The 23,865-nt window shown below is 37.9% G+C and overlaps 1 protein-coding gene across 5 annotated transcripts in view; it reads right to left on the bottom strand.

The window, feature by feature from the left end:
- Nucleotides 1-23,688, bottom strand: part of MTMR1 (myotubularin related protein 1) — a 39,711-nt gene extending 16,023 nt beyond the window's left edge. The window contains exons 1-14 of one of the 5 annotated variants that reach the window (XM_075763470.1): nt 23,425-23,688; nt 20,336-20,441; nt 17,633-17,656; nt 15,392-15,442; nt 13,963-14,038; nt 13,149-13,243; nt 12,826-12,933; nt 12,313-12,414; nt 11,513-11,596; nt 10,700-10,849; nt 9,762-9,950; nt 9,089-9,274; nt 5,764-5,970; nt 4,852-4,944 (exon numbers count right to left, since the gene is read on the bottom strand). In XM_075763470.1, coding sequence (XP_075619585.1) covers nt 4,852-4,944; nt 5,764-5,970; nt 9,089-9,274; nt 9,762-9,950; nt 10,700-10,849; nt 11,513-11,596; nt 12,313-12,414; nt 12,826-12,933; nt 13,149-13,243; nt 13,963-14,038; nt 15,392-15,442; nt 17,633-17,656; nt 20,336-20,441; nt 23,425-23,549 — 1,596 coding nt within the window. In that variant the 5' untranslated portion in view covers nt 23,550-23,688. The remainder of the gene's footprint in view (nt 1-4,851; nt 4,945-5,763; nt 5,971-9,088; nt 9,275-9,761; nt 9,951-10,699; nt 10,850-11,512; nt 11,597-12,312; nt 12,415-12,825; nt 12,934-13,148; nt 13,244-13,962; nt 14,039-15,391; nt 15,443-17,632; nt 17,657-20,335; nt 20,442-23,424) is intronic. The other 4 variants (XM_075763471.1, XM_075763467.1, XM_075763466.1 and 1 more) reach the window with 4 other exon arrangements.
- Nucleotides 23,689-23,865: the final 177 nt, after the last annotated feature.

Genomic DNA, 23,865 nt, shown 5'->3' with positions numbered 1-23,865 from the left:
TTTCAGGAAAACTCAGCAATTTCATTAACTCCCATTGCAATAACAGATTTCACCCACGTACTTCTTTATAAATACTCCTCAGAGACAAACCTTACATTCATTATGCAAGTATACTAGAATACAAACATAGAAACATTAGCTAATGTGAAACTGGTGACACAAAGCAATCCATTTTAAGAAGCTCTAACAGTATTCTGTCCTAACCCACCCCAAACTGTCTTCAACATATGTTTTATTTCTCTTGTTACAGGATAATAAATCATCCTGGGGGAAAAGAAAAAAAAAAGATGATGATGACATTTAAGAATTTTATTTCCCACTCTAACATGCAATGAATTGGATAATACAGACTACTGTATATACAATGTGCTTAACATATATTTAAAATGTTTCTTTCACTTTCTACCCAAGTAAGTTACTTTTCTCCATCTCACCCCTTGAGTTTATCATCAGCTACGTACAATAAGCCTTTAATCCCTCCTCTTTTATATTGGAAAGTAATCCTGTACATCTGAAATGAAAGAACTGTTGTTCCACTGAGGACCACTAGGTATTTTATTCACAAGCAGGTTACCTGATACATTATAGGAAAAAGAGTTAGAAATTTGAAAACACTCAAAATGTTTAGGATATATCTTAATCTGTAGTGCTCTAAAAATCATAAAGGAAGAAATTAATGCAAACTGCATGGGCTGCTACCTATTCAGATGGAAAAGGTCCTTCTTCAAACAAATTTTATGATAGGACTACATATGGCAACTGCTTGATGTGTCAAAATAACTTTGCATTCAGTATGACAAGGATCTCAAACACAGATACGGAATGATAAACATTTAGGAGGAAAAAAATTACAAGACTAAAGGAAATTTTAAGAAGTAGCATTTCTCTCATTGCCATGAAAGAGAATAAGAGACTAATTTTCAAGACAAATGAAACAAATTTTGTTCATTCCCATTAAAGGAGTAAATCTTTACAGAAGTCTAAAACACAAAGTTACAGATTCATAGGGAGAATTTCCTGCTCTATGGAGAAATCTCAAGTCAATATTTCAGGTCTGAAGAAAGCAGTGGACTGGTTTGTGTTATGTGCCACTGAAGAATACTGAACACCTTGGCATGAGTGACTCAAGAGCTACTTTAAATAAGAAAAAAAGACAACAAGTAAAGCTAGGAGGAATAACACAGCACTTGGGACTGCAGATGAACTAGCTGATGCAGAAATTCCTCTTCAGTGTCATCTGTGATTTATGAAGGGCAAATGTTTATTCATGTTGAAAGTAAAGAGTTTAATAACACACAATGGGTATGCTTGTATTAAACCCAAAAAGATCTAAGTTTTAAGCAATGTTCTTTTAAAGGAAGATTGATTTAAGTCAAACATTGCAAAAACATTCTCTCTCCAAGACTTTCCAGCTAAGATATACCAACTTTCAAACAAAAATTTTGAGTAAGGAAAATATCGATATCATGGCTCACAAAATGAACAGGAGCCTTACTTCTTCAGACTCTGCCAAAGCAGAGTTCAACAGCACGGCTCGCACAGGGGCTTCTCTCTGAAATCACTGGTTTGTTTTCAATCACCTAGTGATTTGGTTTCATAGAACATATAGGAACTTAAGATTATCAAATCCTCTTTTCCGGTCATGTTCAAAAGTTATCACTTACAGCATTTCCTTCTCTCTAGGAAATCATGCCAAAACTCAATTACAATACAATGATGTTAACAACACAGCTATGATTTTAAAAAAGGTTGAACAGAACTTGATAAGCAGGTGTGCCGAACCAAGTCAGGAGAAAATTCAGTGGGTCTCAGATCTCAATCTCCTGCATCCAGCCCAAAGCAGCAATCAGATACAGAGAGCAAAAATAATTTGCAAAGGATCAAAATTATGTTTGGAAATAACTTTGAAGACAAAGCCTCTCCTAAAGGGACTCTCTTTAACTGAAAGCACTTAATGAGCCTTGTCACATTAGGGTTCTGTGTTGTGACGGGTCCATACTAATCAGATGGATGCCGACACGGCCGCTATTCCAATCTAGTGAAGCATATTCAAAATTCCATACATCAGTGGTTGCACTCCAACTAATTTATTAATAAGTGATAGCACTTTATTGAAACCCTGTCTTTGGATACAAGAGTTGTACTGTTGGAGTTGTTGTATCAAGACTGTAAAGCTTCTATTACCGCTGCTGAAAAATCACTGACCTAAAAATGCTTTCCTCTGTAGTTCCAAGCCCATTAGCGTCTGTTTGAAGATTCAGGTGGAAAAATTCCCCAAATGAAAATTTACTTCTTGTCAAATCCACTAATTGTGAGAGAAGACATGGGTCATTAAAATCTCCCACTTGATGCTGCTGGAGTTCTTGAGGGGTTTTGTAAAGGAGGGATTCAAAAGAAGAATTCTCTTGTTTAAAAGTCTGATGATGCCAAGTGGCATCTGATTCAGAGACATGCAAAATAAACTTGGCTTTTAATCAATGAACTCGTTCTGTACTACAGTAACATTTAAAGTTGAAACACTTTGAATAGTTCTTATGATTGTGGAATTAGACTGAATCAGGTTAACTGAACACTAGATACCGTAACAGAGTACACTACTGAAAGTAGTGAAAAATGCATGTCCGGCAACAGATGACACGTGGTAACAAACAGGATGCAACTTTCTACCAACTTTAAAGATATCTTCCTCCTATGTGGGGACTCTGCAGGAAAGGTAGAAAGCTACTACTTAAGCTGCAATGCTACATATTACAGTTTTGTTTCACTTTTAACAGGGCATCAGTATTTCATCAGATCAGATGTGGCCTTTCCAATTTGACATCTGCTACTCAAAATCACCAGAATTTACTAAAAGGAGGGAAATCACTTCACCGTATGTTTTTTATTAAAATCTGATATCAATGTACTTCTCTCAAGTTCTCTATTACTGCATTTGTGTGTCATGAAGACCATGAAAAACAAGGGAAAATATAAGACTGTCAAGGATTAAGTTTCATTGAAGCTAACCAGAAAATTGTACCTTAGTGGGAAGTTAGAGATTCTCTCACTGTATTACATCGACTATTTTAAGAACGTAATTCACAGAACCCAAAAGAGAAAATTTGCTCACTTTGAGCCCATGCCCAAACCCCGAGCCCTTACACCCTCCTGCAGTCATTAACACTTACTTGAGCTTTAGAACATTTCACATATGTTTACCATGGATTCTAAAGCATGAAGCTAGCACTGTTTTACAAGCAAGTGATCGACACAAGGATAAAATAGAACCCTGGTTTTCATAGGTCCATATCAAGGTAATCACAATCTTCACATCAATTCTCTAGGTGTTGAAGTCAACTAAAAATAAAAATAAGTGGGCAAGAACTCTCCAAGAATGAAGTTTTCAATTTTTTTCCTGCGGTAACATTAATGATTTTTCAATGCCACTGCTGTTCATGAATTTCAGAACAGTTTCTGGATCCAGGTTTTGAATGTGGTATTGGCAAAATGTTTTGCAGATTCCCCCCGACCTCCTGCCCCCCCCCCCTTTTTTTTTTAAACTAGAGGGAACTAAACTGTTTATAGCAAGAAATGGGAGGCAGCAAGGGAGACCACAAAAATAGAAGAGGCTGCTCTCAATTAAGGATCTCCCCAGAGGACTTTTGTTCCTACCAGGTGTTCAGAACTGCTTCTCTTTGCTATTGTTACTAGCTTTCCTCTGAGAAGGGCAGAAATTTTCATTTATTTTCTCCAGCCGTACTAAACAGCACATCAATGATGAAATAAAGATACATGGAAAGAGAAAGTCTTCAGGAGACTCTGGACAAGGGCCCAGTATTACAGCAGGGAACTTTCATAAAGCACAGAAAATGACCGTTTTGAATACAAGTTTTGGAAACTATGATGTAAGTTTTTAAGAACCATGTTCAGAACAAGAAGACTAAGGTAAGAGATCTGGGAGTGATAGCATCATACGAAACCAGACTGTTACGCTCCTCTCTTCAAAATTAATCACATGCTATCCAGACTTCAATATAACAGCTTTTAGCGTAAGAGCACAGATCTATGTTAAGCTTCAAGGAGAAAAAAAAAGAGGAAGAAAAAAGGAGTCGAGCACTTCTAATTTACTTGGAAATAAAGCCTTCATGTGGACAACCTATTTCAGTAACCCCATTAAAGAACAACAATATAAAAGCTCAGAAAAATCTTAAGTTTATGCTCATGAAGGTACAAATAAGGAAAATGAAGGCTAAAGCCATTCTGTAATTTAACACATTCAGGAAAAAAAAAGAATTTAAATATTTTTATATCTAAATATCACTAATTTCAAAGATCTCCTCTGATCCAGAGGTAAAAGCAGTATTGGAAGTAAGAAAACTTATCTGAGAACAGGCTTGTATGTTAGAAATGGTGTCCTGCATGCGTAATGATGCTAACATTAACTTACATTTCATATTTGAGATGTACATAGGAAGAACCCTCTCCTTCCCTCAGTTCACAATCAGTCTGGATTTTTGCTGTTTCTTAAGGACAATATAAATCTATACGAACATTTACTCCACCGGAGAATATGCAAAGCAAACAATTTCTCTCATCAATAACCCTCATTTAAGTAATCAGACAACCCTTTGAAAGCCTATTTTAAACAAAAAAAGAGTCCTAATAGTTTGGTTTCAAGTCAATACTTCTACTCTAGCTCCTTGTACCTCACTTTGAGCAAAAAGTTTCTCTATGTGTGCACGGTGTAGCCATAGCACAATCAGCTTCAGGAAAACATGCTATTGCTCTGCAAAGGAATGCATTCTCCTACACAAATTACGTATTCAAGATAAATACAGAGACCTCATAGAAATATTCTCTTAAGCATCTTACCTGCTTTGTCATTTGCCAAACACAGTCGATGAACTGAAGGAAAATGGGAGATCTGTCTGCATCAGCATGATCATCATCTCCATGTCCTACTCGCTGAAAGTCAAAACAAACTTTTCATTTCCCTCTAGTGTATTTACAGTACCATCCCAACACTTTAAAGCTGAGTAACTCTTAAATACGTTCCAATGGTGAACAAGACAAGCAAATCTTCCATAAGGCTAACTTGTATTTTTCAACTACTAAAAATGCATCCCAGGATTCACTTATGGACATAGCTCTGCTGTTCAGCAGAGCAGGAAAGACACTTGATCAACAAAGCTGTGCCAGTCGTTTCCCCATCTTTTACTGCACAGCCATTTATTTCTACCAGTGGGTCAAACTGGTAGGTATTTACTAAGACTATACTGAAACAATGATTATTCCATATCCACCTGCCATAACTACATGTCATTTCTCCTAAACCATCTTAGAGTCAGAGCGCACAAAATGTCATAATAATTTATGTCCTAATTCCCCACTAGCCCATGTGTTAAATAAACACTTCAACCTTAAATCAGAGTAATGGTTCCAGCAATTTTACCTTCTAGACACCTTAATTGTTTTCCTTGTTTCTCCATTCATAAGACTGTTAAAGATGAAGCAATGTGTTACAATCCCTCTTCCTCATTAAAAAACTATGTGACTTTTTTTAACCATTATGTTCGAGCCACTTAATTCTTATTTACTTTATATTATACTTCACACACAGATTTCCTGTTAAAAATGAACAGGTCACAATTCTCTGACACACTCGCACCATTAAAAGGACACCAGAGGTAATAACTAAAATGCAGCAGAGTACTGTGAGAAAACATGCTATTCAAAATAAAAACCTTGAAGGCGATAAACTGCACACTAAAACTTTCAGCTTACCATTGCAAATCGGTGTCCAAAACTTATCCATTCTTTCTCTATAAGAACTTCAAACCCCTTGATAGTTCTGTAATAGCTGTCCAGCATAAGCATAGCTAGCGCAGTAAGCTGTGCAGTTCGATCCCAACCATCACTGCAATGTACCACTACAGATGTTTTCCCAGATTCAATTTTATCCGCAATTCTTACTGCTCCGGCAAGAAGCATCTTAAACAAAAATAAATAAACAAGCATATTAAATACCACCACCACCACCACCAAAAAAAAAAGAGTTATACATTTATACTCTTAAGGTTAATATATTTTAAAATAATTTCAGATTAATTACATCATTATCTGGACAACATTGCTTTAAATTAAAGATTTCCAAATGACAGTATGCATACTCCTAGAGGTATAAAAAGTGTGTGCACTCTGTTGACCAGGAGAGAGTTCTTACCAGCTCTCCATTATTAGTAGCACATAGCAAAAGAACCCGGGAATCCCTTCTCTAAATTAAATCTGAAATACAGTATCATGATGAAAAGACACAAATACTGTAACCTATTCCAAAGGCTGAAGTTTCAATGTTTTCAAAGTTCGTTTTCACAGTAATCGATCACTCTTTCTTCCTCAGCTTTCAGTTCTCAACTACTAAGTTTAGTGAAAGGGACAAACGATCCAGCTAACCTAAATCAAAACCCACCGCAAACACACTCAGAAACCCCTGGCTGGGAGCCTGTGCTGATGTGTTGGTGCATGAAGTATACACTGTATTCAGCCCATGAGCAGACCATTAATAGCATGGATTCAGAAACATGCTGGAGAGCAAAGGATAGAGGCGGCACAGGACTGAGATCACCTGTGTGAATTTGTTACCCTTCTCCCCGACAAAAAAACCCTCTCTCGTTCTCTTATGCTGCTTGGTAGTTTTTTAAAAATTGGAATAATCTCTCCCTTGTGAAGATTTGTCTCTGTAACATGACCTATCAAGGCACTGAAAAATATGTGAAAAAAAACCCAACCACCAGAATAGGGCCACAGGAGAAATTCCTATTCCACATTCCAACATCAGAAAATGGAATCTTGCAAAATACTTGCATTTTTCCCTTCCCAGGCATGTAAAAACATCTTCTGGGAAGTAGGAAAGCCAGCACCCACTGGAGAAGCTGTGCACAGACTAGTCTTCAAAGCTATTTCAAGACCCATGCTTTAGAGACAATTTCATTGATTATATCTTTCATCGATCGTATCTTTTATGGTAAAACTGAAGGATGGCAGGATGGAAATATCAGGAAACAATATAAAAGCTTCTATGGGAGAACAGAGCTTGTGGTCTGAACTAGTTAATTGCCAATTACTTCAGTTACAAATCTTTAATGCACTAAAAAAGTGCAAATATTAAAACAGATTGGTCTTCAATAAAAGCAGAAAACTAATCTATATGACATACAGGTATGCAATAGCTTGCTTTAAATTGTCCTAAAGAGAACACAGATGCCTCTGAAGGACTACAGCTGAAAATAAATGGATAGAACAGATACAGGCAATAAGCAGAGAATGGGAGACAGAGTTACTATTAATTCAGTAAATATCCATGGAGTAGGTGAAGCATTTTATTCTACTTTGGACAAAAGCCTTTAGAAAACAGCTCCCTCCACAAACTATTATTATTCTTTATAGATGTTTCTTAGCCACCATCACAGTATTTCAGCTAGGGCTCTTAATGAATAACTGGCTTTGGATTGATTTAGAAAATGAGAATTGGCTTAAAAATAATTAATAGCACAAGTTCTACCCTGAAGGACAGAAAATACCCTGGAGGGCATGAGGAAACATCCTGGATGTGCAAAAAGCATCAAGTGACTCTACTCCTGTTGTTACTACTGCCTTCACACACACAGAATGTTAGTGTTGCCTCCACAGACGCTCCTGGACCATCTTCAAAGTGCTGTGGGTGTCCAGTGCTGGCAAGGTGAATTTCCAGTAATGCATCGCATTAAACTGGGACACAATCTGGTCTGAGCCCAGAAAACAGAAGATGAGATAAAGTAAAGCTGTGGATTTGTTAATTGCTATTACAAGCCAAATCAAATAGGCAAGGAAGGCAAGCAATTCTTGGATAAAAGCACAAGGAGATACTATCAATGCTTAACACAGTAATGGCAGCTTTTAAGAAATCAGGCTGCAGTTTGTGCGGTCAATACTGTAACGTGAAGTATCACGTAAGGGACAGATTCATGAAGAATGTTACACGTGTGTCAAGTCTTTGAAATAATTTAAATGACATTTCAAGTTGCTATGCTATTGTCATCTGTGCAGCAGTGGTTTCAAGGTCCACTCGTGACACCGTCTAAGGCCAGGAACCCCACTGAAATCAATGTCAATGAAAGGTGACCACCGGCCCAAGCAACTCCACTTTTAAAAATAGACTATTGCATTCAAGGCCAGGCTGATAAGAAAAGGTTTCCAGATACTCAGATTCCCAAAGCAGTCGAAATAGTCCAACTTCAAGAGAACAAGAAAATTAAACTGATCCCAAAAGATGATTAAATTTGTTTAATTCTTAATTTAAGTGTTTGCTCCCTCTACTGGTTCTCCCACAGCAGTTAGCAAGCACGAGTTAACAGAAAAGTAAAACTAATTAACAACCCCAAACATGTTTTGTGTGAGTGACATTTGAGCCAGTTGCTAATAAAACAAATTCCACTCCATCCATATTCATCATAAACAGGGGAGTGAACATGGTAATGAAATAATCTATTCTAAAAGCATTTTAGAGGTTAGTGAAACAGACTAAAACTGAGTACTGTAGTGATTTATTTTAATATTATGTTAAATAATAGAGCAGATTATAACGCAGTAGAGCACTGACTATAAACAGCACATGAAAACGTAGGTGCCCGACACATGAATACTAACATTGCACTGAAGGAGGGAAGGATGAGAAAGACTGCAGAATTTACAGTCGAGTCCTTTTGGCAATTGTTCAAATATAATCTGAAGTTCCCAGGGCATTCTTCCAAAAAGCAGGGATAACCCTGGACTGCTCACAAACATTCCCTCTCAAGAAAATAAAACATTGTCCAACACCAAATACGATACTGTGCTATCGGGAATTAACTCATTACCTACCAATATATAAAACTGCAAATACAAAGTTGTCATGAAATGCTTAAAATGCTATGTTCTAAGTGACCATTTAAAAATAGAGGTTTTTTACAAGCTTATCCTGATCAAAGCAATGAGCTTAAATCAAGGCGTTATTTTAGTAACAGTTTCAGAAATGCAAGTTAAAAACATGGTTTAAAAAAACAATTGATTTTTCACACCAAAACTATTTTACCCTTATATATTCCAGCCAATGTGTGGAGTCCACATTTGATAACCACCGAGTCTCATCAATAGTAGGATAAACTATTTCTTTAAGTTTTCGCAGGGATTCTCTCATTACGTGTATATTATGAATTTCCAGAAAGACCAGCTCTGCATTTGGGTAGGCACTTTCACTTTCATATCCTCCTCCTTTTGCCTGTCATTCAAAAAGTAAAAATAGACAAAGAAAGGAACATGTACAGGACTTCAGTATAAGGTTTAAAGAGTTATTTTGGTCAGGTTTCAGGATTTTCTGAGAGAAAGGATTATTTTAGCACTAATAAAAACATTTCTGGCTTTTGTTTTCCTAAGAAGCACTAGAGGTACTTTTTTTTAGGAGAAAGAAATTATAATTGTAATAGGCTACATTTGATAATACATCTATATTCCCCTTTTTACTACTGAAACCTTTAGTCTTCTGTGGGTTTTATTGCGTCATTTCTCAGCTATGTCTTCATGCTGCCTTCAGTTCCTGCCAGCCTTTCCCAAATGCTAAGAACAACTTTCCTTCCTTCCCGTGCTCTCTTTACAGACCCTTTTTCATCTCTTTTCAACATCAAGTTCTCCTCATCCTCACCTCTTACTCAATCTCCAGCCTTGTAATAAAGATAGAACTACTAATGCTAGTTATGACACCAACCTACCTTGTTTGTATCTGCAACACTATTCTGTCTGGCATCAAAGATGGTAAGTTTATGTGACTGAGCATTGGCATCCATTATTGTCTGCAAATATTTTTCATCTTCTTTACAACGCTTATCATTTGGGCCTACGGATGGCTGACTGCATCGTGTTATTGTTGCTTGGCTCTCAGGATGAATCCAGGATAACACCTGGAATAAAAGAAAATTATTTTAGTTTACTATACTACTATAAAAGCAGCAGGCCAGAGTGCAATTAGACAATCACACTGCCTATATGGCATTTTTTCCTGGCAAATCAACAAATGCAAATTTAAGGACAAACTGAGAAAAACCGTATTGACAGCACACTAGCACTGCTGATCCCACATCTGAGCTTGAAATACAAAGTGATTCTAAACATCTTAGCTTTTACGTCTAATAAAAATTAAGCCTGCTACTCCATCTTACTAATTAAAGAAAAAAAGAACAATGGAGGAAGAAAAACTGTGTCCATGTGGAAGTCTATGGACTTGTACACTACCTTGCTAAACAGATCTATGGCATGAAAACTGTCCCCATCTAACATGTTTCAATGGGCTCTTATGCTACCGGCAAAACTTGTCTTTCTCAAGAAAATCACTACGGCTGTAACACTTTCCACACCAAACCAGAACACAAGCTAACATGTGAATTAGCATCAGATATCATTTTGGCTCAGAAGTGTTAACTCCAAACAAAAATTTATTATATGGCATAATAACCAAGTAATTAGACTCATGTGTGAGTTGCTCTCTTCAGTTCTAAACCCATCTAGCCTAATTCTTCTTTCTTTGCCACCCCTTTCAGGAAGGAAGCTGGCCCACCTTTTTTTTTTTTTAAATAAGCCTAGAAGAATGACAATTTCTTATAAGCTACAAATTTGTAGAGCACTTATATCTCCTTGTAAAAGTTTCACTTACTGGAACTCTGCCTTTTGCTCTAAACGCTGCCACTTTTGAGAGGTCATCATCCTTTACGCTGGTTGGCACAACAAGAATAGCAGGATATGTATCACAAAGCTCATAGGTGCTGTTAATTTTGGATATTTTCCAACTCTCATTGGGCAAGCCCTGTATGAAAGCAAAATATTTTTGTATTTTTCAGGTTAGACCTTTACCTATTTGAGTTTGGGAAGATGAAAACTTTTACATGCTACACACTTTTTTAAAAAAAAGTGTGCCCACATTTTTCTTTTACATGAGCTATAAACTTTAGATCTTCATATTGCACCATAAACCAACACACTGAAAGTCTTTCCTATTTATTATCTTTAAAACTGATATGCAAAATAATCATTTGAATAGGCTGCATACTCAGGTAAAAAGTGATCAGATAATGAAATAAAAATACTTTTGCAACTAGGAAACTAGATTTACAGTGCCAAACTACAGTTACTCTTCTGTTTAATGCTACTTATTCAAAACCAAATTTTTATAAAGCCTATATTTTCTGGAAACAGCACTTGGAAAATGTGGATTTAAGAATGCGTGTTAAAGACAGACCAATTTGCTCAAGTACTCAGCACCTGTTATCTCCATCAACTTTAGCAGGCCCTCAAAACTCTCAAAGTCTGGCAGCTTGCATTTATTATCTAAACATGAGATCTAGACAGTCTACAGCTATGTAGCCAGAGCTGAAAATTTTGAGTTTTCTTTAATATTTTGTTCTTGTTTAAATGGCTCTGGGGGAGATGGGGGGAGAAAAATAATACACCAAGTACTTATATAACTTACCTGCCTCTTATATTCTGCCATTGGATCGTACACTTTCCAGCCATTAACAGCAAACTTTTCTTTATAGCTGAATGCAAAAAGAGGCTAAAGAAAAAAAGCAAAGGCATAAATTACTGTCTGATGGGCTGTATACACAATAAGCTCCAAAACAGTGAACGTTGTAATATTTCAAATGTAACACTTCTAAAACTCTTCAACAGCAGACATAAAACTTTCAGTTAAGACTGGACAACACTGTGCTAGAACGAAAATGAAAGACAGTTTCCTCCTTCAAGTACATGCTATGTAATGAACAAAATCAAGATAGGAAACAGTCAGAGAGAGTTGAAGTTACCTGCCTGTGATCATACAACACATCAATGGCAAAGCCAGGATGAGAAAATTAGTCTCCTACCTCCTAACCAGTTCCTTACCTGTACAAGCAAATGAAATTGCATCCTGCAGCTAACTAATAATAAGACTGATTGTACCTATTTGTTGGTTTAGACAGAACTTCTAGACTAAACTACCTACTGCAGAAAATAAGAGTCAATACAAACATATTTTTAATCAGCAACATTAGGTAAATCTAGATCTCAAAGGTTATGTACAAATTAACTAACTTCACTGATAGCAGGACGTATCACAATGTTTGACGAATTAATGCAAAAAGGTAACAGGGTCAGAGCAGTTTGCATGCTCTGTAACAGATTGTACAAATCTACATTTCAATGTTTGTTATACAGCCCTGGTATTTCCCCACGTACACTTTCCAAAAAGAGGAGAGCCAGTGACAGCCTTCTCTACATCTTCAGACTTACCAGCCCATTAGAAACAGGAAATGCGCGTGTAACAAGGTTTTCAAAAATCTCTAATCTGTTCTGCTCTTCCTGTTTATAGGCCAGCCGCAAGTTTCTCATATCCTGTCAAAAATAAGTTATGCTATTTTACTCTATGATAAATTAGGAAAAAAAAAGCAGTTTAAGAAATTCAATTGATGGAAGGCATATATGTAGCACTAAGTCACTGACATCATCTAACCCACATTAGAGCAGACTTCTCTAAGTGTTCATATCAGATGACCAGGATCGTCATTAGAGTTGCTATATACCACAAAAATAGCCATTTTTCCTTTGAATTCACTCTTGGGACAAAAGGCAGAAGTGTTTAAGACTGCAAGTATAAGAGGAATTGAAATATATTATCTAAATGAAGCAGGGTTCAAATACAGGGAACTGATCAGACAGAAAAACAGCACATGTGCATGCAGATTCCTCTTACAGAAAAACGAAATGAGAATACTTTAATATGAATAAATGTCTACCATGCCATACCTTGCAAACTATTTCTATACCACATGAATTGTCTCCGTGGCTCTGTACTCCAATTTTTTCAACTCTACTTATGACTCCAAGGGGAACATCAATAACGAAAGGTGGATCCTGAAATTTATATATAAAACAAATGAATTTTATTTACATCAGGAGGAGCACAAACTAATATTATGCATGTATATTTCTTCAGTCAGCTATAATTCCTGTTTAACGGCTTGCTGTGGAACATCATACATCACTTACACCAAATTTGTCACTTTCTGAAATCTACTTCAGCGACATTCGTATCTGAAACAATACGCACATAGATAGCAAAGTCTTACCCTTTCAACACTTTTGATATACATTCTGAAATCCGTCACTGTTAGCGTACCACTGACTGCTCCCATAAATGGACAGATATACATAACATCTTTAGCTGGAAAAGAGACCAATTAAAGCTTTGGTTTACTATTGTAGACATTTGTTCCATAAAAATCTATTTCCATTTAAAAATAGCAAGATTTTTGCAGTTCCATAAGATTTTGATGCTTGACCTCTACAGCAAAGCCTACTCTTCAGATGCTGTCAGGACAGAAAGAGCTGTCTTCATCTCAAAAATGAAAATAAATTCCTCAGTCCCATTGCTGCTCAGCAACTGCTGAGGTGTAAAGCACCCACACTCACCTCAGAGCATGCAAAGGGCAATGATTGATGTGTATGCAACTGACCTCCAAGTAATTCAGCTATATGCCCATATCTTCGTTTTCACTTTTATTTGAAAGAGCTAGTATTCTTTTCTAGCCTAGCACTGTACTGCTAATGCAGAGCTTGCCACCACAGGCCAAAGTGAAATAAATCTCATTAAGAACTGGAAACTCATTTTTCTGTAACTTCATCTTCTTTGCTATCACAATTTTGAAGCTTTTGAATCTATGAGATTTCTCTATATGGAGCAAGTCACCCTCTGGAACTGATTTCTCTTTCAGGCGTACATTTGGATTTAAAAGACAAAGAAAAGAAATCCACATCAAATCAGCTAATCTAAAGTGGCATTAAATTAAAATAACAAAATTCAAAAGGCAATAATATTCTGTTTTTAAATAAATAAACTAGTAATTTCATAGTATTCAGTATAGTACTCAATAGTATGCTTACCAATAACTTTGATTGATTCTCCAGGAAAAAGTGGAGCCTCTTCCATCTGTGCTAGTTTGTTTCCATCCCGCAGTGCCTGGCAGAAATCCAAAACCATGAGTAAATCTCACTTTCCATCTGTACTACATCGATACATTTTGATACAAAGTGCTTTTCTACCAGATTACTGGTACACAAGAAGTGTATCTTTTTTTTAACAAGACACAACTATATTATTAAACAGTACCATATTAAAAAAAACCCCAAACACAAAACTTCCTATATAAATATTACACAGACATACATGTTAGTAACATATTAGTAATAAAGCATTTATGCAACAATTAGTTTCACATGCTAGCTACATATAGCATACAAAAATACGAACGATAAGATCAGCCCAAATTTGTCATTAATAATTTGTTAGGTTTTTGCTAAATGCAGGTATTATTTTGGGTATTTTATCTACTTGAGAACATTTAAAAGTTTGTATTTTTTTTTTCTATTCTTAATGTTGTTTATTTAATATTTGAGTATATTCATCTGAGATAACTATATGGCAGAAGCTTTTTTTATTTGACATTTTAACTTTGTACTTTGGATAGCAAGAAGTCAGAAGCACCCCACGATGCTCTATTTCAATCAATACCCTACTGAGAGTGCCACAGGTTATGGAAGAGATCCCTTATAAGAATTTTGGATCCAGAAGGTCAGATTAAGAACAAAGTAGTAGTGAAATATAGAAGAACAAGTAGCACTTTTAAAATAAGGGCTAGTTCCATAAATTTGCGTTCAGGTAAATGGGTTCATTCCTGAATGATACAAGACTGTTCCTTTGGGTCCTTCATTGGCGGCTAAGATTTACAATGCACTGAAGATTTTAATTAAGAATAAAAGGGTCTGCGGGACTTTTAAGGACCATGTGAGAAAGTGATCTCTCTCAGGTCACCATGATGAGATATTAAGGTTTCAATTTTTTACATCCTGAAGTGAGAATAAATATAATGGGCTATGTTACAGCAAACAAATTACTCTTCCTTTCTATTAGAGCTCTGATCCACATCCAAATAATTGGTAGGATCTGTCTGCCTCCAAACAAACTACCCCAAATAATTTCTAGAGATATTTAAATTGATCTCTGGCTTTAGATTTTCTTGGAAACTAACAGAATTTTATAATCACCACCCAATCGCAAAAGAAGATGATGTGTAGGGGATTAGCCAGTGCTAACAACCTCAGGAGGATGGATGTACTGTCAGGGGCTTACGTGCATTTTAGACTCCATCACATCACACAAAAATCCTACCTAGCACTTAACTAGTTAACATGCTAAATGCTTTCTATGGATTCTTTTGCATGAGAAATTTAAGATTTCTATGTCCTGTACAAGTACTAATATATAGTACCTTGCTACACAGTTAATGAATGAAAGAGGAGTAAAACTTGCCACCTGATCAGGTTCTGCTTCAGAATGATAGCCATTGTGTCCATCCTGAATCTCCTGCATTGCATGAGGCAGCAGTAGGGCAAGAGGGAAGTAACAGGAAAAAATATGCAGACAACAGGTGAAAGGACAGAATCTTTTCCTTGTTTTTTTCTTTTTTCCCTTTTTTTTTTTTCTTTCTTCCCTTAAAAAGACAGCATACACTTTAACTCCAGTTTAGCTATTCGAAATCTTTCACTCCTGGCACCAACTATTTTCCACAGAAAGGAATCCAAGCTATTAGCGCTATCCTTTTAATGTTATTTGGCACAACACAAAATGAGAAATTTACTCCCTTTTTTTCACAAAAGAGTCAGTGCTGGTAGATAAGAACATAAAAGTATGTGCTGTCTTTTTAAGAAAAACTACCTTATAGTGAAGAAAATGAATTCAACGTATGCCACATGCTTATCAATAGAAGAAATTGAGTACAGCTCGCAATGGTAGCATTAGAAGAAAACTCATGCAATCTTTCAAGGAAAAAATAGGTCGACATCAAGTAGAAGTATCTAGACAATTTTAAAAATGCTTTACTGTGTAAAATACATTTTAACTGAACTTTCAGTTTTATGGTTTCACATATTTTTCCAGCAACTTCTGTGTTGTTTCTGGAAACTTACTAACTTTACAGAACCTAAAATTACTCCTCAAAGGAAAACATGCAAACAATTCACATTTTTATGTTAATTTACTTTGCATCATATTGGCAGCAAATCCTGAATATTAATTAAATCTCTTTAATAAACATCAGGTCCCTACGCACTCCAGAGAGAAGCACAAATGTCACAGGGTCATGTGAAGCAATTGTTTTAGTATGTTCAGCCAAAATTATTCTTCTGTCTTCTTTCTTTATTAACTGGAGAGAAGTTGTGTTGATGGCAGTCTGTTATTCCCAGTTCACATGCAAAGAACTTCTCACTTGACAGACTGTAAAACCTGAGCTTCAGTCTACATTGGCAAATGTTTGCTAAAGTCAATTTTTCTTTTTATGGTATGTTTAGAGAACCCTCAAAAAAGAAAAACTTAGAAGAAGGACTACAGATATCTTCAGATAATTTGAACTCTACCAGAGTTTAAAAAGTTATAATTAATTAGAAAACCCTTTCAAATTATAAAGGACTCCTAACATTTATGTATTGGTGAAATTCTGTTAAATAGAAATTACTTAAATTTCAGACCATGAAAATGTTGTTTCTGAAATTAAAGCTAAGTAGATATTGTGATATCTGGAAGAAAGCTAGAAGGACAACCAGCAAATACACCAAAAGATTTTAAATAAATGAAAGAGAGAGAAGCACAACAGATCACTCAAAGATCAAAGCCATTACAAAGAAATATGAAAAACTGAACAAAAACAATCAATTTTTTTTACTCAATCCAGACCAATTATTTCAAGAGCTATCTATTTAAAAAAAAAAAATCAACTTGTGGATTTGTATGACTGGACTAAACACATCATTTTCAAATATGTAAACAATGGATGAGAAAAAGAAATCATTCAGGCTTCATCTCTGCGTTCAAGCCTGAACAAGAGGTCTTTGTTTGAGTAAAAGTGTTAGACACATTTGATGAACAATGTCAGAACACTATCCAGATCATTTCTCACTCCACAAATGTTACTAAGAAAGAGGGACAAGAAAACAAGGCATGCCCTTTTTATATCTCCAACGAACAATGGGAAAGCCCCAGTCTCAAAATTATAATTAAAAAGATGCAGGTCATTGCACTAGTGTCTAACTTCAAACCTCATTTTCAGTCCTACTACAGGGTGGTAACAATTAAGGCAAAATACGTCCGAAGGCAAGCATGAATTGGAAGACGTAACACTTTCACCACTAATATTCTTTAGCATATATAACACGTTAGAGCTGCTAATACAGCACTCTGTAGTCCAAAGCGTGTAAGCCCCAGTTGCAAGCACCCATTTTGTCAAAATTAATATAATAAAATTGAAGTTAGCATTGCACATTCATAACAATTTAAAAATATTGCTCTCTTACACACTGACTTTTATTGCTCACGAAAACATTGTAATGTATATAAAGCATTTCTACGACAAAGAAGCTGTTGCACTGCATAGCAAAATGGTCTGACTGGTTCATAAAAACCATTAATGAAGTACAGAATGCTTGACACACCAAGATCTCACACAGCACAAAAGACAAACAGGTAGGAGGCCGTTTTACTGCTAGCCAAAGGTAATCTTACCCGTATAACAGGCCTCCTGTACACCTGTTAGTTAAAATATAAAATGTTATCCAACAAAACACACAGATTCGATTTGTTAAAAATACTATATCTTACTTCATCAGATTTTCAGAAGAACTCTACTTCCAAACATTTTAATTATAGACAGATTTTGAAAGAACAAAACTATGTAGATCTAGCAGTTCTCATCTGCAGAACTGTTTTGCTCTAAAAACAATCTAGCCACTTCATTTTGGTGATGAAACAAATGCCAAGCTCCTTTGAAACATTCATTCCTAATCACCCTTTTATCCAGTTACAATGTGCTATTGTGGAAAGAGAAGAAAGAGCCCGGTAATCCTTCTAGGTGGAAGACAATAAGCCTGCAGTAACAGCCACGAAGTATAACCACCATATCTTCTAGATTCAAATGGCAAAACAAGGTTAGCGACAACTCTTAACTTATTTCTGAAGGTGTCTATATTCAGCTACTATAAGCAATTTTCATATAAATGAACTCCTCATTCAAGAGCACTCTGCAGGCAGAGAGTATCTCAGAGAAGACGTACACAGCAGAGTTCAAACTCAGAGTGAGATCACGTTGCTGTAGGGTTTAGCAAGCAGGAGCTCGCTCAGTGCTCTCCAGTTTTGATGATTTCATTTGCAGCCCCTGTCTTCTGTTTGATTCCCTCCTCCCCTAAATTACATTCTGGTAAAGTAAGTTAAACAGAGTAACGAGTAACACCATTAGATACAAGAATCGATATGTTTATCTGGTTTTGCAAATGTATTAATTGAAACATTAAAAAAAGAATGAAAGGAAGAATAAAGCAGGGAGTTCCTGGTAAATCCAGCAGAAAGCGCCAGAACTGCATGACCAGTTCCAGAAGCACACACACACATCTGGCCCTACCTGACATTACTATGAAGTTGTAAGGTAGTCTCTAAATGCAGCAATTGGAGAGAACCAAACGTAATGAAGACACAGAAAATTGATTAGCGTGCATCAAAAGGGAAAGATGTCTCAAAGGAAAACTGAGTTATAAATGGGCGTTATCTTTTTACATGTGAATTCCACAGTAATAATGAATAAACCCAGCCTGTCAGTGGTACTGACTAAACAACTAATCATACCAGTGAATTTCTGCAGAAGCTAAGGGCAAAGGAAATGTCCTCCTAAAGCACAGACACCACTGCACAAGATACTGGTCCTGAACGTAACTAAAGATATTCCAGGATAAAAAATTCCATCATGTTATTCACAAATATAGGATTTCAAATCACAGCAAAGCAATGATGCCAAATACAATTTATACACAAAAATTCTGAATGCCACCAGGCTTAATTTTTTTTCTTTCATTTCCAAGAAACAGAGAATAAAGCAGAATTTTAATTAGGCCTTAAAAAACTTTTTCCTGTTAAATAATATCCAAGACAAGTTTGGTATAGAGAAGGAGGTTACTTAGAATGAAAAAGTGCTCTTTCTTCCAGAGGAATGCGTTCTAACTCAGAGATAAACTGAAGACCAAGCTTACACACTTGGATTTTACTAAAATGAAGTCCTTGATCTACAGGGCAAATACAACATCGACAGCTGTAATGCAAGGTTTCCCACAATGTTTTATCAGAGATGTTAGCCTTGACCTGAAGTAAGCATTTGTAATTCAGCTGCCATAGCATGGAAAAGCTACGCTTTTTTATAAGTTGCTGACTGTGCCAATAGCGTTGAAACTCCTGTGAGGTGAATTTTTAAGTAGAATATAGTAAAAAACATTTTGTGGATTCATCTTCACGCTTGGGCTGAATCTGACCTGCTGTCACAGAATCTAAAATACGCTGTTTCTGGACAACAAACTCTTTAATCACAGAGCATATTAGAAAATAATTTAAAGTCTAGTTAAAAACAAAAAAAGATAAAATCTTCATTTGGCCATTTTGCATGAAGTCCGTGAAACTGTTTCAAATCTAGGAAGAAAAAGGGATCTAGATAGCAGCAGCCTGGGTTTCTTAAAGGGACTTGAAACACGGGTGACTTTTGTCAATTTGTAAGAGAAGGAAAACTGCACATGCTCCTCTCTTGATAGTTCAGTTGGCTGGCTGCATATGGGAGACAGCAAGTGATCATGAAAGAATAGGGGTAAAAAACCATAACGGAACCTATCAGGTAAACCACACTGTGCAATCATTACCTTAGTGACAAAAATGTTGCTGGGAGGGAATGAAAAAGGTGATTTTTTTCTTCATCTGATGTTAAATTCTGTGTCTCTGGTGAAACCCCGTGAAAAAATAATAGTCATTTATGTTCTTTGCATCGTAACAAAGACGTATGCATTTAATTTTTGTGGAGAGCTCAATTCTGTACTCTGAATGACACACACCAGAAACAATTTCAACCTCTAACTATTAATCTACTTTACCAATTTTTTTTAATGTAGTAATCAAAAGACAACTCACTTTTGGCATTTTATTCAAAACATTGACTTTTAATTTTCCTTTCACCTCTCCCTTAATTTTTATTCTGTAGACTTCAATGCCACTGTTCTAAATATGGAGGAAGACACAAAGCAGATTCAAAAGACTCCTACGCATAATGACATGTCTCTAGTTCTGAAACATTCAGCGATCACTTAAGTACTTACCACCTGATAATCAAGGTAGCAAGGACTTTCCTCATCATTCACTCTCTTATCTTAAACAAATCAAGGAATTCTTCAAGTCACTTACCCTGTAGTCTCTGGACACACTTTCTGATGGGACAGACCCTGAAATCTGACTAGAAATGGTTGCAGCTATCAGCTGTTTACACCATTCCACGTGGGATCCAGTCGGGCTATAAAAACAGAATATTTCAAATTATTTGGCAGTAATTGAAAATGTATAATGAGAATAGCGTAGCAACTGAGCACATCCAGAAAAACAAGACCATAGATGATCACAAACATAAAAATTAGCTCGCTTTGTGGGCAGAATGCAACTATTTCACTGATCAAATTAGGGAAAAGAATTTTACTAGATCTTATCAGAGATGTAGAGCTGTCAGGAGGTTAAAAGTGAGATTAGGGTCCTAGGAACTTATAAAAATGCTGGTTTCCCTTATCCAGTGTAATTTTTTTCTTAAAGCCATCCATGGAATGAATTTGGTCAAGTAATAGGAAACTCCTTCACTTTCCTTTTTATTATTATTTCCTGATTATTCAGTAAATCCTCAAAATTAAATTACTTTGTGCTAGTATTTAAAAATTTAAACTATGCTAGTGTTGTATTTACATTAATGCTAAATGTAGAAAATACATGCTTTTAAAAGGGTAACTTCTAGTTAGACATATTTTTTTCCTATTCATAAAATAATCTCTGAATAACCTTCAGGACAGGCCTTCCCATGCCACAGCAAGGAATTAAAGACAAAGCATCCGAACAGCAGAATTGCACTAAATCCCAAATGATGCATCTCGAGAACAGTCGCCTGAACTAGTGCTGCTTACAAATAACGTAGCATTGCAAGTGAGGAGGTATTATATAGTTTGTTGCCAGTCGCTTTGAAGTGCGCTAGGTCTGCTCCAAAACATGCCAGAATCTGGTGAAAAACTGGGAATGTCAGAGGGAACTGTTCCCTGAATGCCACGGCAGCCTCAGCTGATGCCTTCGATAACTGCTCTTTCTTCAAACAGTTTAGTTGGGCTCTTCTAGAGATTTAATGCTTATTCTGAAGTCAACTACAGGAAGAAAATTTTAATTCATTTTTAGAATTCATTCATAAACTAGCTTTGGATTCTTTGAGTATCCCATGACTTTGAAGTAAATAACTACACAGGCATATCCACCACCCAACAGGTGCCCCACAACTTGGACGTTAAAAGGGTGGGATAATGGTTTAAGATGACAAAGTACTACTTAGCTAGAAGTCTTTTCTTACATTAACTCTGCTGGGATAGGTAGACATAAGGTGAAGATGCATGCAACAACTTCATACCTGAAATGAAAGCTCTTTCAGAACTTTTCTGGTACGTTTTAGTAGCTTTCTGCCCACCTGCAAAATTCTACACAGTACTAGATCACAAAACTTTGTTTTGCAACTAAAACATGCCTATGATATGCCCGTTTGAAGAACGAAGATAACTCTCAGGCTAGTGCTGAACTTGAGTCCAGATTCACTTGGAGAAACTTTTCACTTAAGTTTTACAAAAGACTACATGAACTAAACCCTACAGTAATCCTTTTCTGATCCTATTTATTACTCCTTCTCTCACATCTCTTAATTTCTAGTGCGTCTCTTTAGGCTCTTCAGGGTTTGCCTAAGTTTGTTTCCAAATAAGCATTTGCTTATTAATTAAGAAAAGGATGTATTTTTCTATGGCTTATCTTCACTGGGAATCACTACATCAACAAAGTTAATAGCAGCAGGAAAAGGAATGTGAATCCTAGGTCTATCTCCTAGGATCAGTGTCTCAGGATGTCTCAGTGTACCATGGGATGCTGATCACACCAATGTCACTTATCACCATCTGTCAAGTGTGACACGCACCAATACATGTCTTTTCCTTCGGTCTCATCTGAGGTCACACACATTACCGTAGCCTGGTACAACCGTACTGGCAAATAAATAAATTATATGACAAACGGACATGACATTATAACTTTTCCAGGGTAGAACAAGTTTAGTAGAAGAAAGATGAAAATTATAGAATCATAGAATTGTTTGGGTTGGAAGGGACCTTAAAGATCATCTAGTTCCAACCTACTGCCATCAGCAGGGACACCCTCCTCTAGATCAGGTTGCAGAAAGCCCCGTCCAACCATTTGAAGTGCATTAATAAGGAATACAAAGATATAAGTTTTGGTGATAGAAAGTGGACATTTGATTTCCACCTTCAATAGAACGATGTAAAACTCCAGGTTTCTCCTAACAGAAAGAATATGGAGACTGGAGCCTGGCATTGTTTTTTAAATACAGTATTTTTTCTCTATTGTTCATCTGGGTGAAATTTCCATTAGTTTCTATTTCTTGTTTAAGGATTTTTAAATTCAGCTCTAAAGTCTGCCTCCAGCTGGAAACTTCTAAAGGAAGGAATTACTCTGCCAGCAACTGCTGCATGAGATGCGGTAACGCCTGGCGTCAAGCTCCTGCGTACCCACCCCGGTGAAACCTCGCTAACCTGCAGCCGGGCGAGCCTCCACACACCTACAGATACACGGGGGGACACACAAAACTGCTTTGGGACAGTTACACCTCTGCAGATGAGATACACGCTTGCATGGAAAAAAATAATCGGGAATAAAGGCTCAAAATCCGAGAACGGTCTCACTTTGTCTCACAGTTTGCAAAGATGAGAAGCTATGCACTCCCCCAAAAAACCCCGGGCCAAAATCCTGCAGGCAGCCTCAGCCTTCGCCAAAACGATGACGTTCATGACGAAAAAAAAGAGAAAACCGCAAGCAGGAAACTTTTGACAACTGCCAGTTCCCTCGCCGAGGAAAATCTGCTGTTAGCCTGCGCGGTTACACAAAAATAAGCCCCGGACTGAAGTTACACCGGCCGGGCTGGGCTCCGCGCCGCGGCCCCGCTTCCGTTTCTGTGCCGGTTTCGGGGCGCAGGCCGGCGGCGGGGAGGCCGCCCCAAGGCCGGGGGGCCGCGCTCAGCCAAGACGCGGGCCGAGGGGCGCCCGCCGCCGCCTCCCGCCGCCCGGCCCCGCGGGGAGGTCAGGCCGCGGCACCCCCTGCCGAGGGCGGGAAGCAGAGCCCCCTCTCCCGCCACCGCCGCCCCCCCCCCCCCCCCCCACCTCGGGGCCGCGCCCCTCGCCGCCGGCTCCGCTCACCTGTCCAGCGTCTCCGTGCTGGCCTGCCGCGACCCCGTCCCCGCCGCCGCGGCGCCCCCCGCCCGCACAGTTCTCCGGCTCACACCGCCGCCCTCCACCGCCGGCCCAGCCGCCGCCCGCTCCATGTTTCCGTCCGCCGGCAGGACTCGCTGAGCCGCCGGGATAGCGGACTCCCGCGCCTCCGCGGCGACCCTTCCCCCCCGGCCCGGCCCGGCCCAGCCCTGCCGCCTCAACCCGGCCCGCTCGGGCCCCGGCGGCGGCCGAGAGCTGTCACCTGGCGGCGGGGCTTACCCACAGGCCTCCGCGCCACCGCGAGCGCCTGCAGCGGCCCCGCGCGGCGGGGGACGGGCTGGCCGCTGCCTCCGCGGGCCCGGCCCGGCGGCTGAGGGGAAGGCAGGGCCCGAGGGCAGCCCGCGGCGCCGGCAGTCACGGAAAAACGAC

The sequence above is a fragment of the Balearica regulorum genome, chromosome 11, assembly GCF_011004875.1.
Source record: "Balearica regulorum gibbericeps isolate bBalReg1 chromosome 11, bBalReg1.pri, whole genome shotgun sequence".
Lineage (NCBI taxonomy): Eukaryota > Metazoa > Chordata > Aves > Gruiformes > Gruidae > Balearica > Balearica regulorum.
Note: the sequence above shows the minus strand (reverse complement) of the source record. Positions and strands in the feature narration are given on the sequence as shown.